Source organism: Panthera pardus, unplaced genomic scaffold, assembly GCF_024362965.1.
Source record: "Panthera pardus isolate Hobbes unplaced genomic scaffold, ASM2436296v1 HiC_scaffold_12, whole genome shotgun sequence".
Lineage (NCBI taxonomy): Eukaryota > Metazoa > Chordata > Mammalia > Carnivora > Felidae > Panthera > Panthera pardus.
The window spans coordinates 60111104-60130364 of NW_026526677.1; the positions used below are offsets into that span (position 1 = coordinate 60111104).

General features: G+C 37.3%; 1 protein-coding gene across 2 annotated transcripts in view; it reads left to right on the forward strand.

The window, feature by feature from the left end:
* Positions 1–19261, forward strand: part of ACER3 (alkaline ceramidase 3) — a 184772-nt gene that overhangs the window by 45869 nt on the left and 119642 nt on the right. For both annotated transcript variants that reach the window (XM_019449899.2, XM_019449901.2), the window contains one exon: positions 16386–16496. In XM_019449899.2, the coding sequence (XP_019305444.1) occupies positions 16386–16496 (111 nt within the window). Of the gene's footprint in view, positions 1–16385; positions 16497–19261 lie in introns of those variants that run through there.

A 19261-nucleotide genomic window follows, 5' to 3' on the forward strand; every position in this document is an offset into this window, starting at 1 on the left:
TTAATTGTGTTAGTTGTCAGCTTATTACCTGTCAGCCCCAGATTCGTCATTCATTGCATGCTCTGTGAAAATGGAACTGGGCCCTTTCAGTGTTTCTTTTGACAGCTGGCAGAACGTTAAACTTTGTCAGTAGAGGGCACTGGAAAGACAATTGCAAGAGGGAAGGGTTTCCCTTCCTGGTTCTGGTGTGCTGGCTTGGCTTCTCCAGTGCCTAGCTCTTGCAGTGCAAGTGGCTTAACTAGCATCTGTCTCTTACAGTGCATGAAGCTTCCCCTAGTGCCCAGATCCTAAAGCTGGGTCAGTTTTTACTCTAGTCAGTAGCTCCCCCACTCGATGTGATCAGCTTCCCTGGCCTCCTAGAAGGGCATATGAAGAACAAGTTCTGAAGGGTGGATTTTCAGAAAGCTCTGCAGGTGTGGTACCACAGGAAACTTTTCTGCTGTTCTATGAGCTATGGCCATGCCTTCCTTCTCCCACAAGGTCTAGATTTCAGCCCTGGCTGGGACCTCTTCTTTTATTGTTCTATCTCTGTCTTAGGGATAGTGGACTGTTCCTTATATCTGCTATTCCTACAGTCTGTAGACTTCTCTTTACTTGTGGGGGTGGGGGTGGGGAGAGGGACAGAGGGTGAGAGAAAGAGAGAGAATGAATCTCAAGCAGGCTCCATGCCCAGTGTGGAGCCTGACATGGGGTTTGATCCCACAACCATGAGAGCATGACCTAAGCCAAAACCAAGAGTCTGACACTTAACCGACTGAGGTGCCTCCTTTTACTTCTTACTGGCTATCTTTCGTTACTCCATTTCTCTCATAGTTAATGATTCTTTATCATAAACCTTTCTTGTTCAAATTACTCTGAGTTTGGTTAGGGTTCCCTTAAACACCAAAATGATAAAAATGGATGTCTTAAGATGGTAAAATAATGGATTTTTTTCTCTTCTTTTCCTTATATATTTTCTACAATGTGGCTATATTATTTTTAAAATTTTAAATTAAAATGTTAATGTAAATGAATTATAGAAAATAAAGGCTAAATTACTTCTACTTAGAATTTGATTGGTCTTGGACTTACACCATTTTTTAACCAAAAATTTTTCAGTTCATGATCATTTTATGTGCGTTCTTTTTGGTCAGTAAAGTTAAATTAGCTAACATTTATATATCTCTTTATTTACAAAACAATTTCATACCTATTAGTCTTTAAATCAGCTTTTTGAAAACAACCTTTTATTCTTCTTGACTTTATAGTCTTAGCTTGACTTTGTAGCCTTAGCTTCTTGATATTATAGTTTTTTTGCCTTTGAGGTTAATTCTTTTTGTGTCCTGTTTAAAAACTCATTGGCGCTCCAAGGTCATCAAGATGTTTTGCTGTGTTTCCTTCTACAAGTTACATTGTTGTACCTATCATGTTTAGATCAGCAGTACATCTTGAATCTATTTTTGTATAAGAAGTGTGAGTTTGCGGTCCAAGTTTGTTTTCCTCCCATGTGAGTATCTAGTCGATCCAGAAGAGAGCATTTTTTTCTGTTACTACACTGCAGGGCCATGTTTGTCATAATCAGGTGACTATACAAGTTTGCTCTTGGGATCTTTTCTGTTCTATTTGTCTATTCTTGCTAATAGGCCATGATATCTAGTAGTGTAAATACTCTAATTTTGTTGTTACTTAAGATTGTCTGGGTTGTTCTTGGCATTTTAAATTTTCATATAAAGTTTGAAATCAGTTTCTCAATTTGTACCCAGAAAACCTGCCTAGAGTTTTATTAATATTTTGTCTTACACCTTTTTTGTTAGATTTTGTATCTAAGTATGTGACATGTTTTGATGCTATTAAAAATTACAGGTGTAGCACTACAGCCTGCAGTTACAGATTCAAGCTGTCAGTCTGACTCAGGAGTCAATAATGTCTTTATTATGTTTTATTAGCTGTGTAGAGAGAGTGGGTATAGCATTTTTTTCTGATTTCAATACCTATTATCTACCAAAATACATAGATTTAAGTATAATGCAGTAATCCTTCAGGAGTCTAGGCAAGAAAGCAAGTCTTCTACAAGGGAAACATTTAGGCTAGCTTCAAACTTCTCCATAGTAATGTTCAATCTTGAAGACAACAGCACAATACTTAGAAACTTCTGAAGGAAAGAGAGATCCCAACATAGCTAAGTCATCTTTTGAGAATAAACGCAGAGCACAATGTTCTCAAGGACTCAAGATGTCAGGGAGTACAACACGTATAACCCCCTGAAAAACTATGTGAAGATGGGTGATGAAATCTAAACAAGTAGAACTTGTTTAAAAAAAATAAAGGCAAGGGGGGTGTATGCCTGGGTGGCTCAGTCGGTTAAGCGTCCAACTTTAGCTCAGTCACGATCTCACGATTTGTGGGTTTGAGCCCCGCATCGGAGTCTGTGCTGACAGCTCGGAGCCTTGGAGCCTGCTTCAGATTCTGTGTCTACTTTTCTCTCTGCCTCTCCCCTGCTCTGTCTCTCTCTCAAAAAAACAAAAAAATAAATTAAATAAATAAACATTAAAAATAAATAAATAAAGGCAAGGGGTGCCAGGTTGGCTCAGTCGGTTGAGCGTTTGACTTCAGCTCGAGCGTCTGACTTCAGCTCGGGTCGTGATCTCATTGTTCATGGATTTGAGCCCTGCCTCAGGCTCTCTGCTGAAAGTTCAGTCTGGAGGCTGCTTCAGAATCTGTGTCTTCCTCTCTCTCTGCCCCTCCCCCGCTCATGCTCTGTCTCTCTCAAAAATAAAAAAAAAAAAACAACATTAAAAAAAAAAAGGCAAAATGGGAAGAACAGCCATGGGGAAAAAACTAGTAAAGGTACTATATCCATTAAATGGAGAACTGAGGCTAAAAACAAGGATGACCATAGAATTACCATATGATGCAGGAATTCCTCTCCTAGGTATCTATCCAAGAGAATTGAAAACATGTCCACCCAAAAAATTGTATATGAATGTTCATAGCACATTATAATAGCCAAAGAATGGAAATAATCCAAATGACCACTTGATGAATATATAAACAAGATGTGGCATATCCATTCAATGGACTATTTGGCAATAAAAAAGAATGAAGTTATAGACACATGCATGCGACAACATAGATAAGCCTTAAAAACATTATGCTAAGTGAGAGAAGCTAGATACAAAAGACTACATATTGTATAGTTTCATTTATATGAAATGTCCAAAATAGCCAAATCCACAGACCTAGAAAGTGACTAGTGGTTTCCAGGGACTGTGGGAAGGAGAGATGGGGAGTTGACTGCTAATGGGTGTGGGTTTCATTTTGAGCTGATGAAAATGTTCTAAAATTAGTGATGATTGCACAACTCTGTAAATGTATTAAAACTACTGAATTGTACAGAAAAGGGTAAGTTTTGTGATATGTGAATTATATCTTGATAAAGCTGTTATTTAAAAAAGCACAAGAATGGAAAATGTGGCTTACAGAGCTAAACGTAATCCTTGACAATGTGAAATATATGGTCTTTGACAATGTGGAAATGACTAATAAAAGTAAGTAAATAGGGGAAGAGAGGCGGGAGGAAATTTAGGAGTGTAAGTTTCATAGCAAGGATGCATTTGCTATTAAAAACATGTAAAATTCAGTTTCACTTCTTTTGTTACAATATGGTATTTTTATACTTTTAAAAAAGAGTATGTCTAATGCTCTCTTCTTCTTCTTCTTCTTTTTTTAAGTTTATTTATTTATTTTGAGAGAGAGAGCCAGGGGCAGACAGAGAGAGAGGGAGAGAGAATCTCAAGCAGGCTCTGTGCTGACAGAGCAGAGCCCGACATGGGGCTTGAACTCACGAACTGTGAGATCATGACCTGAGCCCAAACCAAAAATCAGATCCTTAACTGACGGAGCCACCCTGGCACCCCTGTCTTTTCTTAATTCATCCATTCTTTCATCTCTCTCCATATGTAAAGCTTAGCAAAACAAGCTGCTGTCTGCTATAACCATTGTTAAATCAAAAGAGAAGAAACATGTACTTTTATGAATAATGCCAGAGGATAAAGGAAAAATTATAGTCTGGTTTCACTGAGCATACATGCATGCATTTATTCATTCTGTCAGATTTTCTGGAGTGCCTGCTCTGTCCTTGGTATTGTGCTAAGGGAGAAGCATACAAGTGTAAGACATGGCCCCTGCCCAAAATAAGGCAGCTTATTACACTTTTTTTTGGACAGCTCTAATTTTAGAATGTTTTGCCTTATATTGAGTGGAAATCTGCTTCTCTGTAACTTCATTGATTTTAATTGTTATATTTTACAACTGCACTACACCTCATTCACCTGTAATTTAGCAGTCCTTCAGGTATTTAAAGACCAGAATCATGCCTTTCTCATATGACATGTTTTATTAATTAAGTAAATGATTCCTTTATTTTAGTTTCTTCTCTCAGTATTTAAGATCTGTTTGTTTAAAGTAGGGTGCCACAAATAGGTAAACAGTCCAAAGAGATGCTGAATTAAAGCAGAGAGAAGGATGACCACTATCCAGCTCTTTCCATTTTTACCTCTAAATCTTGCTTTGAGATAGTATATTCAGATTTTCCCCAAGAATAGTCTACTGTCATTTTTCTGCCTTTGGATCTTTCTCTCACAGTTGTCCTTATTCTGTCTCTCACACTAGCCTATATTTAAGGTTTGTGTTCCTCATTCTAATTTGTGAAACTTTGCGTTGACCTTTAATTGAGTTTCCTATAGTTTGTAGGACTCTCTCCTACCCCCTGCCTTCCAGGTTATTCGAAATGTGTTTCTGACCTCCGTAGTATTGACATCTCAGCAAAATTTAATACTATCTGTACTTTTGGGTGTATTTCAATTCCTTTATCTCAGCCATCAGTAAAGATTCTTGTTAGTTTGAATGCTAGGGCCCTTCTGAATGGCACGGTATTCAACATGTTCTGCAGGTTTACTTAAAGCTATTGGTAACTACTGTTTAAATATGTAACCATCAATTTTTCTGGCTCCCCACCTTATATTTTCCACCTGGCAAATTACTTTGCTATTTGTACAATTGGGAATTTACTTAAAACATTAAAAAAGTTTTTTTTAATGTTTACTTATTTGTTTTGAGAGAGAGCATGAGTGGGGCAGAGAGAGAGGGAGAGAGAATCCCAAGTGGATTCCACACTGCCAGCGCAGAGCCTAATGCAGGGCTTGAACTCACCACTGTGAGATCGTGACCTGAGCCAAAACCAAGAGTTGGACGCTTAACCGACTGAGGCACCCAGGTGTCCCCATTAAAAAAAAAAATTTTTTTAATGTTTATTTTGAGAAAGATAAAGCACAAGCAGGGAGGGGGCATAAAACATTTTTAATAGAATATTCTCTGATATAATTTTTAAAACATCAATAAGGACCTTTGTGCAAACATTGTGCTTGTGCATTTAAAGGGAAGAACATTTAGGGGCAGCAGGGTGGCTCTGTTGGTTGAGCATCCAACTCTTGATTTTGGCTCAGGTCATGATCCCACGGTCACAGCCCTGTGTTGGGGTCTTTGCTGAGCATGAAGCCTGCTTAAGATTCTCTCTGTCTCTGTCTGTCTGTCTCTCTCTGTCTCTCTCTCTCTCTCTCTCTCTGTCTCTCTCTCTCTCTCTCGGCACTTGGATGTCTCAGTGGTTGAGCATCTGACTTCAGCTCAGGTCTTCATCTCGCTGTTTGTGAGTTTGAGCCCCGCATCAGGCTCCCTGCTGTCAGCACAGAGCCTGCTTAAAGATCCTTTGTCCCCCTCTCTCTGCCCCTTCCCTGCTTGCTCTCTCTCTCTCTCTCTCTGTCTCTCTCTGTCTATCTCTCTCAAAAATAAATAAACTTAAAAAAAGATTCTCTCTCTCTCCCTCTGCCTGTCTCCCCTGCTCATGCACTGGAGCTCCCTCTCTCTCTCTCTCTTAAAAAAGAAAAAAGGAGGGGGTGTCTGAGTGGCTCAGTTGGTCAGGCCTCAGACTTCACTCAGCTCAGGGTCATGATCTCACAGTTTGTGAGTTGGAGCCCTGCATTGGACTCTGTGCTGACAGCTCAGAGCCTGGAGCCTCTTTGGATTCTGTGTCTCCCTCTCTCTTGGCCCCTCCCTACTTGTGCTCTCTCTCTTTCTCTCCCTCTCTCAAAAATAAACATTAGAAAAAAGGGGGGTGGGTGGGAACGTTGGCTGTAAGGACAGATAGACCTGGAATAAAATCTTGGTGCTGCCATTTGTTTATTGCGAGAATTTGGGTAAATTGTATAATCTCTTAGCCTGACTTTATTGTTCGTTTAATGAGGTAACAATGTTTCACAAGGTTGTTGTGAGAGGCAAGTTAGCATGTGTGTACTGTGAAGTCCAGTACCTGATACTTTAATAGGCTCAGTAGACTTCAGTTCCTTTCTCTCCTTTCAGGTTCCAGCTCAAATCTTACCACATCTATGAAATTCTCTCCATCTGTTTCATTCCCTTTCCCAAAAGTTTCTTTAATTTTTTAAATAAAGTTTATTTATTTATTTTGAGAGAGACAGAGAGCATGCTTGTGAGCAGGGGAGGGGCAGAAAGAGAGGGAGGCAGAGAATCCCGAGCAGGCTCTGCACTGTCAGCACAGAGCCCACTCTGGGGCTCGAATCCACAGAGCGAGATCATGATCTGAGCTGAAACCAAGAGTCTGGATGTTTAATCGACTGAGCCACCCAGGCACCCTGAATTAGTTTTTATTTTATCAAAATAATAAATTAAAAATATAAAAATACAGTACATTAAAAAATAGATTAAAATCTAGGTCATGCTAAAAAAGGCTTGTAAAAAACCAGAAAGCAGTACCTTTCCCTAACTCTTTTTTCTCTATGCTCTAATTTTACTCCCTAGAGGCAGAACAACAAAAAACAGTTTTATCAGGTATAGTTGACATACAACAGAGTGTGCCTACTTAAGGTGTGCAAACTAAGTTTTGACATATGTATACACATAAGAAACCATCACCACAATCAAGATAATGAACATACCCATCACCTCCAGGTTTTCTCATGTCCCTTTGTAAGTCTTCCCTTTCCCACTGTTCCCTCTACCTCTGCTCTACCACATAACCACTGATCTTCTTTCTAGTTTGTATTTTCTAGACTTTTATATAAACTGTTTTAATTTTTGTTTGCTAATTCTAACATATGTATGAGTTCCGGATTGGTTTCCCTGGATTATTTTTCTCAGTATGAGTTGTGTTTTTTCTTTATATGCTTGGTAATCTTTGATTGGATGCCAGATATTGTGTTTAATTTTACCTTGTTGGGTGCTGGATATTTTTTGTATTATCAGAAATAGTTTTGAATTTTGTTCTAGGATTCAGTTAAGTTACTTGGAAATAGTTAGATTTGGTGGAGGCGGGGTGGGGGGGGGGATTTTCCACCAGTTATATTGAGATATAATTGAAAAGAGTTGACCCTTGAATAATAGTGAGTTAAGGGATTCCAACCCACCCATGCAGTTGAAAAGCTATGTATAACTTTTTACTCCCCCAAATAGAACTACTAATAGCTTACTGTTGACCAGAAGCCTTACCAATAAGATAAGTTGATTAATATATTTTTGTATGTTTTATGTATTATATACTGTATTTTTACAATACAGTAAGCTAGAGAAAAGAAAATGTCATAAGAAAATCATAAGGGGGTGCCTGGGTGGCTCAGTCAGTTGAGCTTCCAACTTCGGCTCAGGTCATGGTTTCACGGTTTGGGAGTTTGAGCCCCACATTGGGCTCTCGTCAGCATGGAGCCTGCTTCAGATCCTCTGTCCCACTCTCTCTCTGCCCCTCCCCCGCTTGCTCTCTCTCTCTCTCTCTCTCTCTCTCTCTCTCTCTCTCTCTCTCTCTTTATAAATAAACATTAAAAAATAATCAAAAAATCATAAGGAAAACAAAATGTATTTACAGTAGTGTGTTATATTTATCGGACCCATACAGTTCTTTTTTTTTTTTTTTTTTAATTTTGTTCTACTCTCAGTGACTCTTTTTTTTTTTTTTTTTTTAATGTTTATTTAGCTTTGAGACAGAGAGAGACACAGCATGAACGGGGGAGGGTCAGAGAGAGAGAGGGAGACACAGAATCGGAAGCAGGCTCCAGGCTCTGAGCTGTCAGCACAGAGCCCGACGCGGGGCTCGAACTCATGGACCATGAGATCATGACCTGAGCCGAAGTCGGACGCTTAACCGACTGAGCCACCCAGGTGCCCCTGGACCCATACAGTTCATATCTGTGTGGTTCAAGGGTTAACTGTGTAATGTTATATAATTTTGATACGTACAGTGGGTTGATTTGATAAGCTTATGTATTGTAAAGTGATTACCACCATAGCATTAGGTAATACCTGCATCTTACCACATAATTACCATTTTTGTGTGTGTGTGGTGAAAACATTTAAGATCTACTTTCTTAGCAACTTTTAAGTGTATAATACAGTATTATTAGCTGTAATCACCATGCTGTACATTAAATCTCCAAAACTTGTCAATCCTATAACTGGAAGTTTGTACTCTGGCTAATTTCTCCACCCTCCATGCACCCCACCCTCAGCCCATGGTAACTACCACACTGTTCTGTTTCTCTGAGTTTGGCTTTTTTAGATTCCACATTTCCATGACATCATATAGTTTGGTATCAGGGTCATGCTGGATTCATGAACACATGATCGGAAGTATTCCTCGCTCTTCTATTTTTTTGGAACAGTTTGAGTTTTGGTGTCAATTCTTTAGATGCTTAGTAGAAGTCACCAATGAAACTACTTGTCCTCAGCTTTTCTGTGTTGGGAAGTTTTTTATTTTTTTATTTTGAAATTTTAATTTAATTTTGTTATTATTTTTTAAAGTCATGTCTACACCCAGTGTGGGGCTCAAACTCATGACCCCAAGATCAAGTCACATGCTCTGCTGACTGAGCCAGCTAGGTACCCCTGGAAGGTTTTTGATTACTGATGCAATATCCTTACTTGTTATTGTTTCATTACGATTTTGTTTCTTCCTGATTTAGTCTTCATGGATTGTATATATCTAGGAGTTTATCTATTTCTTCTAGGTTTTCCAGTTTGTTAGCATACAATTGTTTATAGTTGTCTCTCATGATCCTTTTTATTTTTGTAGTATTAGTTGTAATGTTCTCTTTTACTTCTAATTTTATTTGAATTATCTTTTTTTCCTGAGTTAATCTAGCTTAAAGGTTTGTCCATTTTTATCTTAAAAAAAAAAGCAACAAACAGCTCTTTGTTCCATTAATCTAATTTATTTCCATTCTGATCTTTATTTCTTTTCCTAATTTTGGGCTTAGTTTGTTCTTTTCTAGTTCTTTGAGGTGTAAAGTTAGGTTGATTGAGATCTTTTTTTTTTCCTTAACACAGGCATTTATTGCTGTAAACTTCCCTCTTGGAACTATTTTAGCTGTATTCCATAAGTTTGACCTATTGTGTTTTCATTTTCATTTATTTCAAGATTTATTTATTTATTTATTTATTTATTTATTATGTTTGTTTATTTTTGAGAGAGAGAGAGAGTGTGCGCACGTGCGCAAGAGGGAGAGGGGCAGAGAGAGAGGAAGACACAGAATCTGAAGCAGGCTCCAGGCTGTGAGTTGTCAGCACAAAGCCCAACGTGGGGCTTGAACCCACGAACCGAAAGATCATGACCTGAGCTGAAGTTGGATACCTAACCAACTGAGCCACACAGGCGCCCCTACCTCAAGATATTTTTTAATTTACCTTTTGATTTCTTCTTTGCTCCATTGGTTGTTCAGGGGTCTGTTGTTTAATTTCTACATATTTGTGAATTTATAGTTTTTCTCCATGTTATTGATTTCTAGTTTTAGACCACTGCGGTCAGAAAAGATACTTTGTATTATTTCAGTTTTAAAATTTTTGCTAAAATTTGTTTTGTGACCTATCATATGATCTGTCATAGAGAATGTATGTTCTGCTGCTCTTGGATGGAATGTTCTGTATATATGTCTGTTGGGTCCATTTGGTGTCAGGTGTAGTTTAAGTCCAACTTTCCTGTATTATTTTTCCATCTGGATGAACAATTCATTGTTGAAAGTGGGGTATTGAAGTCCCCTACTATTAATTATATTATTTCTCCCTTAGGATCTGTTAGTGTTTGCTTAATATATTTAGGTGCTCTGATGTTGGCTGTATACATATTTACAATTATTATATCCTCTTGATGAATTAAGCCTCTGTTATTACATAATGATCTTTGTTTTTCGTTACAGTTTTTGGCTTAATATCTATTTTGTCTAAGTTAGCTACCTTTGCTCTCTTTTGGTTTCCCTTGCATGGAATATCTTTTTCCATACCTTTACTTTGAGCATATGCATGTCTTTAAACCTGAAAAGAATGTTTTGTAGCCAGCATATACTTGGGTCTTGATTTTTTTTTTTTAATCCATGCAGCCATTGTATGCCTTTTAATTGCAGAATTGAATCCATTTACATTTAGAGTAATTATTTATTGATAGTCAGGACTTAACTAATGCCGTCTGGTTTTCTGGCTGTTTTGTAGTTTCCCTATTCCTTTGTTCCTCTTTTGCTGCCTTTATGAATTGATGATTTTCAATAGTTGTATGCTTTGATTCCCGTCCCCTTATCTTTTGTGATCTACTGTAGGTTTTTGCTTTATGGTTACCCTGAGGCTTACATAAGACAACTTATAGCAGTCTTTTTTATGTTGATAACAACTTCACTCACTAAACCTCTACCCTTTTATTCCCCTCCATGTAGGTTTTTAATATAATTTACCTGTTTTTTATTGTCTATTCACTAATAAATTGTTGTAGCTAGTTTTTTTTAAATTAAGTTTTTAATTTTAATTCCAGTACTGTTTACATACAGTGTTATATTAGTTTCAGGTGTACCATAATAGTGATTCAACAACTACTCAGTGCTCATTACGATAAGTGTGCTCTTAATCCCCATTCCCTATTTAACCTGGCCCCTACCCACCTTTCCTCTGGTAACCATCAGTTTGTTCTCTACAGTTAGCAGTCTGTTTCTTGGTTTGTCTTTCTCTTTTTTTTCCCCCCTTTGTTCAAATTCCACATATGAGCGAAATCATATGGTATTTTGACTTATTTTGCTTAGCATTATACTTTCTAGATCCAGCCATGTTATTGCACATGGCAAGATTTTATTCTTTTTTATGGCTGAAAAATATCCCATTGTGTGTGGTGTGTATATATATACATATATATATATATATATATATACACACACACACATACATATATATGTATATATATGTATATGTATATATGTATATATATACACACACACACCACACACACCTTCTTTACCCATTCGTCTCTGGGTGGACACTTGAACTGCTTCAATAGTTTGGTAATTGTAAATAATGTTGCAATAAACATAGGGTGCATATTGTCCGTTTGAATTAGTGTTTTCGTATTCTTTGGGAAAATACCCAGTAGTGTGATTACTGGGTTGTAGGGTAGTTTTATTTTTAACTTTTTGAGGAGCCTGCATGCTGTTTTCCACAGTGGCTGTACCAGTTTGCCAGTACACAAGGGTATCTTTTCCTCCACATCCTTGTCAACACCTGTTGTTTCTTGTGTTGATTTTAGCCATTCTGACAGGTGTGAGGCAATCCATCATTGTGGTTTTTATTTGCATTTCCCTGATGATGAGTGATGGTGAGCATCTTTTCATGTGTCTGTTGGCCATCTGTATGTCTTTTTTGGAGAAATGACTGTTTGTATTTTCTGCCCATTTTTTAATTGGATTATTTGTTTTTAGGTGTCAGTTCTTTATATATTTTGGATACTAACTCTATTGTATATGTCATTTGCAGCTTTAGTTCTTTTTAATACTTTTGCCCTTTTAACTTTTTAAGTGATAGGCTTACATGTTTAATATACCATCATATTACAGTATTAGAGTATTCAGAGTTAGACCATATACTTACCTTCACCAGTATGCTGTATATTTATATATATAGTTGTGTTACTAATTACCATTATTTCATTTCAGCTTGAAGATCTTTCTTGATTTTTGATGTTTGAATTTAGCAATGAATTTCCCCTTAGCCCTGTTGTATCCAATTAATTAATTAATTTTGGTATGTTGTGTTTATTTTAATTCATCTCCAAGTATTTTCTACTTTCTCTTGTGATTTCTTCTTTGACCCATTGATTGTTTAAGAATATGGTATTTATGGGGGCGCCTGGGTGGCTCAGTCGGTTAAGTGTCCAACTTTGCCTCAGGTCATGAGCTCATGGTTCATGAGTTGGAGACTGGCATCGTGCTCTCTGGTCAGCGCAAAGCCCACTTCAGATAATCTGCCCTGCCCCTCCCTGCTCACGTTTTCTCTCTCTCTCTCTCAAAAATAAACTTAAAAAAAAAAAAAGAATATGTTTATCAAGAGAGTATGGTACTGGCACAAAAATGGACACATAGGTCAATGGAACAGAATAGAGAACCCAGAAATAAACCCACACTTATATGGTCAATTAATCTCCAACAAAGGAGGCAAGAGTATACAATGGGGAGAACACAGCGTCTTCATGGTGCTGGAAAAACTGTATAGCTACATGCAAAAGAATGAAACTGGAACACTTTTTTTTTTTTTTTTTTTATTTTAGGGAGAGAGAGGGTGCAAGTGAGTGAGGGGCAGAGCAAGAGAGGAAGAGAGAATCCCATGAGGGGTAGAGAGAGGGAGAGAGAGAGAAGCAGGGCTCACCCGAAGTGGGGCTCATACTCACCCATTATGGGGCGTCGTCTTACCCGAAGTGGTGCTTGGGCTCACCTGATGTAGGACTTGAGCTCATGAACCATGAGATCATGAGCTAAGCCGGTGTCAGATGCTTAACTGACTGAGCCGCTCAGACGCGAGAAACCGGAACACTTTCTTACAACATATACAAAAATAAACTGAGAATGGACTAAAGACCTAATGTAAGACCTGAAATCATACAACTCCCAGAAGAAAACATAGTAATCATTTCTTTGACTTTAGCCTTAGCAACATTTTTCTGGATATGTCTCCTCAAGCAAGTGAAACAAAAGGAAAAATAAACTGTTGGGGCTACATCAAAATGAAAAGCTTTTCACAGTGAAGGAAAGAAACCATTAACAAAATGAAAAGGCAAGAGTGACTAGAATTAAAAAGACTAGAAAAAAAGTGTTGGCGAGGATGTGGAGAAAAGGGAATGCTCATGCATTGTTAGTGAAAATGTAAATTGATGCAACCTGGAAAACAATATGGAGATTCCTCGAAAAGTTGGAAATATCGGGGCACCTGGCTGGCTTTGTTGGTAGAGCATGCAACTCTTGATTTCAGAGTTGTGAGTTCAAGTCCCATGTTGGGTGTAAAGATTATACTTAAAAAAATACCCCCAAAGTTCAAAAAATATATTAAATAGGTTAGAAATATCATATGGTCCATTAATTCCACTGCTGGGTATTTATTTACCCAAAGAAAATGAGAACACTAATTTGAAAAGTTATATTCACTTCTTTGTTTATTGCAGCATAGTTACAAAAAGCTGAGATATGGAAGTAGCCCAAGTGTCCATCCATAGATGAATGGATAAAGAAGATATGGCATATATATGGAATATTGCTCAGCCATAAAAAAAAGAATGTGATCTTGCCATTTGTCACAACATGGATAGGCCTAGATGGTATTATGCTAAATGGAATAAATCAAAGAAACACAAACAACATGATTTCACTTGTATATGGTATCTAAAAAACAAACAGCAAAAACAGTTCCATAAATACAGAGAATAAATTATGGTTGCCAGGAAGGATGGGCAAATGGATGAAGTGGGAGATACTGACTTCCAATTTTGGAATGAATAAGTCACAGGGATGAAAATTAGGGCATAGGAAATAGTATCGTAATTAGCATTGTATGGTGACATTGGTAGGTACACTTGTGGTGAGCACAGCATAATATATCGACTAGTCAAGTCACTATGCTATATACCTGCAATTGATGGAGCATTATGTGTCAACTGTAATTTAAAAAGGAGCTGACATGTTAACTTCGTTTTTATATTTATCTTTGCATTTTAACATTTAAAATAAAAAGTGAAAACAGTCCTCATAAAACATTTGGATTAATTTAGGTTTATCATTCATGTAACAGCATTAAATTTAAGAAAGAGGTGTAATGACTCAAAGACAGGCATTTGTCTTTCAGTTTCAGTTTCCACTGTATATTCACAGAGAAAAGGCTGTTAGCATTTTTAATTCAAATGAAATAAGGTGCACTAAGGACATCTTTTGCATCAGTTAGGATTAGGTTTGGCTGTGAGTAACAGATATGTGATAATTAATGCTTTAAACAAGATGTAGATTTATTTCAGTCTGAAAAGCAGTTCGGGGCTGGGGTGGCAGCTCCATGGTATCAGGGGCGCAAGCTTCTCTTATTTTGTTGCTCAGCCATGCTTAGTGTAGGGGGCCGGGGCAGGCTGCCCAAGATGGGCCATTTGGCATAAAGATTATTTTAAGTTAAAATTAATTGAAACCCAGCAGAAGCAGGAAAAGCTCTCTGCCTCCCTGCAACTGCTAAATTTACAATGGAAAGGAGAGCCTGTAACAGGAAGAGAACTATTAACAGAGACTACCTTTTACCTAAGGAATTCACCTGCATAATAGGGCGACCTTGTTTTCCCATACATCTCCTTTCACCTTCTTGCTTATGGTCTTTATCCCCTTTGTATCCTTAACTGATCCCCTTTTCTTAACTGATGTAAGTTTCCTGTTGCCTCATTGTCTTTGGAATTTCATGTCTGTGTGGATTCCCCATACATACACCTACTAAGTTTGATTTCCTCCTGATAATCTGTCTCATGGTCAATTTGACTCCATGTCCAGCCAGAGGACCATAGGGCAGAGGAAGGTCTTCCTCCCCCAAATTGGGTTAGATCCCTACTGTCCCCTCAGAGACCAAGATGGCTTTAGCCATTGCATCCACATTCCCTGTAGCAGAAAAGGGAAGGAGGTGACAAGAAGGGTGTAATCTCCATTTTTCTTGAAAGTACCATACCAGACTTCCACTTACTTAACTTACTTACTTACTTACTTACTTACTTACTTACTTACTTACTGCAAAGAGGTCTTGGAAATGTCGTTTTCTTAGCTAAGTGGCAATGTATCCAGCTTAAAAATTGAGAGAGAGAGCAGGGGAGGGGCAGAGAGAGAAGGTGACCGAGAATCCCAAGCAGGCTCTGCGCTGTCAGTACAGAGCCCAACTCAGGGTTCAAACTCAAGAACCATGAGATCATGACCTGAGCCAAAATCAAGAGTCAGATGCTTTAACTGAGCCACCCATGCATCCTGTCTTTCTGTCTGTTATTTATTTCTAACTTCATTCTGTTGTGGTTGGGAGAGATACATACTTTGTATGTTATCTTTTTCAAGTCTGTTAGAATGTATGGCCTAACATATGCTCTATCTTGGAAAATGTTCCATGTGTACTTGAGAAAAATGTATATGCTATATGGTAGAGTGTTCTATATATGTCGATTTGCAAAAGATACGAACAAAAATCAGATGATGATCCATTGCTTTTCATATTTTACTAGAAACATAGAAACTAGAAGTTAAAAATATTACCATAAAGTGAGATTTTAAAAAGATCTATAAAATGCAAACCTCAATTCATTGCTATTTGATTCAACAGATAAAAGTAACACAATTCTATATTTTACCTTTTCATCGCTCTATCTGTGGACCACTCTCTCAGTTGCAAATGGCTACCTTCAACTCATTTTTTGCTGTATCTTTGAGCAAACTATTTTGAGATAGTTTTCTTTTTTACCTTTAGAATTTAGAAATTCCTTTAGTGGGTGTTCTGATTGAAAAATCTTCGTTTCATTTGTCAAAAATTATCTTTATTTTTTTTTTTAAAGATTTTATGTTATTATAATGTTTTTAAGTTTATTTTTTGAAAGCGAGAGAGAGGGGGAGAGAGAGAATCCCAAGCACACTGTCAGTGCAGACCCGGACATGGGGCTCAAATTCACCAACCGTGAGATCATGACCTGGGCTGAAACCAAAGAGCCAGCCACTTAACTGACTGAGCCACCCAGATGCCCCAAAAGATTTTATTTTTTTAAGTAATCTATACCCAGCGTGGGGCTTAAAGTCACAACCATGGGATCAAGAGTAGTATGCTTTACTGACTGAGCCAGCCAGCTACCCCAAAAGTTATCTTTATTTCACTCAGATTCTTACATAAAATTTTCATTCAATAGATAATTATTTTCCCTTGGTACTTTGTAAATATCTTTCCACCATCTTTCTGAAAAGTCACCTATTTAATTTTTATTAAGGGCCAAGTGCATGAGTTTTTATTTAAAGGGGTATTAACTAATATAATTATTTTCTTGTGTTTTTCTCCTGTAGGGAATACAGTGAGTAACCTGATTATGATTATACCTCCAATTTTTGGTGCAATTCAGAGTGTTAGAGATGGACTGGAAAAGCGGTACATTGCTTCTTATTTAGCACTCACAGGTATGTGTAACACTTCATATAAAAAACGATGTACAGTAATCAGATGGGCTATTTTTCTCATTCATACCTAAATTGGTTCTTAATTTTATGTTATTACACAACTTGAACATAATCTGAAACTTCTGATTTAAAACTCCGGTAAATTGAACTGCATTTTTTATTAAAACCCAACTACATTTTTTTTAAGTTTATTTATTTATTTTGAGAGAGAGACAGAACATGAGCAGGGGAGGGACAAAGAGGGAGACAGAGAATCCTAAGCAGACTCCATGCTGTCAGCACAGAACCTGACACTGGGCTTGAACCTACGAGATCATGACCTGAGCTGATATCAAGAGTTGGACGCTTAACTGAGCCACCCAGGTGCCCCAAATTGAACTGCATTTTGAATAGTTTTTTAAAAATTAAATTATTTCAAGCATACAGAATAGAGATAACAAATATACCCATGATATCTTACCACCCAGCTTTGTCAGGTCTTAGTACTTTGCAGTATTTGTTTCAGATCTTTTTATTTATTAAATAAACTACCATGGATGAAATTGAAGCTATATTTGTATTCCTGCCTGATTTTATTCCCCTCACCCTCCCAGAGTTAACCTCTATACTTAATTTGATTATAATTTTCACACTTGGCTTTGTATTTATACTACATATATATGTACACTTAAAAGTATGTATAGCATGGTTTGCATATTTTCAAACATTTTATAAAGGGTATTGTACTTACTGCAACTTACTCATATTTCTCTACTTGTCTGTGAGTCAGGGACTGTCCCTTAGTTATCTTTGTGTCCCTGTTGACTGGCAGTTTAGTGGTCCTCAATAAGTGTTGAATAGATGGATAAATGAACTTTACCAGAATGTAAGATCAGAAAATCTGTCATGTTCTTGCATTATCATCATAAAGACAAAAATAAGAAAGAAAGTTGATTTCTGGTTTATTTCTTTTATATAACCTTCTAAACACAATTTCGTTTGTTTTAGCCCAAAGTAGGTATTATTTATACATAGGCAGAAAGGACTTCTAATTAGTACAAAACTATAAGATAGAATGTATCCTACCAGATTTTACCATAATTAGATTGAATATGAGAGACTTTAATATCTGAATCTGTTTCTTATATGCTTGATGTTTTAAGAAAGTTACTTGGTTTAAGAAAGTTACTTCAGACGGAAGACTTGTCCACAAACTTAGCTCTTTGCTTTACTTCCTGAGATGTGTTAAGAATGTTTATAAAATATGGGGCTCCTGGTTGGCTCAGTTGGTTAAGCATCTGACTCTTGATTTTGGCTCAGGTCATGATCTCATGGTTATGAGATCAAGCCTGCCTAGGCTGTCAGCACAGAGCCTGTTTGGGATTCTCTGTCTCTGCCCTTCCTCCAATCATGTGCAGGTACTGTCTCTTTCAAAATAAAAAAATAAACTAAAAAGAAAAAAAAGAGAATGTTGAGGCACCTGGGTGGCTCAGTCAGTTAAGCGTCCAACTTCGGCTGAGGTCATGATCTGACGGTTTGTGGATTTGAGCCCCACAGCAGGCTTTGTGCTGACAGCTCAGAGCATGGAGCCTGCTTTGGATTCTGTCTGTCTGTCTGTCTGTCTCTCTCTCTCTCTCTCTCTCTCTCTCTCTCTCTCTGCCCTTCCCCTGCTTGTGCTGTCTCTCTCCAAAATAAATAAACATTTAAAAAATAAAAAATAAATAGAAAATTAAGAAAAGAATGTTTATAAAATACTGACAAATCACAATCAGTAATAACAATAAGAATAAAAAGATTCAAGGGACTTCCAGGTTCCCCTGGGACAATGGTGGCCTCCTAAATTAGAATTTGTCCACTTATCCTCCCAGAAGACCATACAAATTAAAAAGGAAAATAAAACCGCACTTAATCCATACTTTCAGCTCTACTGTGAGAGAACGAATACTATGAACTTCAAATCATTTTTAAATTAAGAAAAAACCTCACCAGATTCCAACAGAAGTATCTTTTGATGTTTTAGACTTGGGGTTTGAAAAACTGCATGGAAAAGAGGAGAGGGGTTGAGAGCCTGAGTCTGCAAAACAAAACAAAACAAAACAAACAGCAAGTGGAAGCTTCACAGTAAATCCAAAATTTCTGAAAGCAGTCTAGGGTCTGGAAATCACAGTACCAGTTAAAGGTAAAGGACTTGAAAGTGTGTAAGACCTAGGGTGGCATTTTTAGAAAGGTACCACTTCTGGTAAAGAGATAAATAGAGAGGGGGAGGGATCAGTGAAGGGAAAGAAGGAAGCTAGAGGGAGGAATTAAGATTCTATAGAAACAAAAGAAATATTAAACCTCAGACCTGCCCCCCTCAACTGCCCTGCCCTCAAATAAGTATATGAAAAAAGACACTGAACCTTACTATTCTGACAGAAGGGGGCAGTCTTGAACTAGGAATTTCTTAAGCCACCCAAACTTTACTCTTTCCACAAAATGGGCCAAAAGAAGCAGTCCATACAAAATTACTGTAAAAAGAAAAGAGAAAATGAGAATCAAAAATTTTTTGGCTTATGTACATTCTTCCCCCACAACTGATTACAAAGCAGAAAGAAACTGTAGCATAAAACTCCAAAATGAATTAAGTAGTCTCAAACAAATGAATCAAAAATTTTAAAAACTAGTAACATTCTCTTCTCCCAAAAGAAATAAAATTAGAATTGATTAAACTTAGGAAAGGAAAGGTATTAAAGCTGACTTACAATGTGTTGAATATTTAATAAGGGCTATTTAAGAAGGCCAAGAAA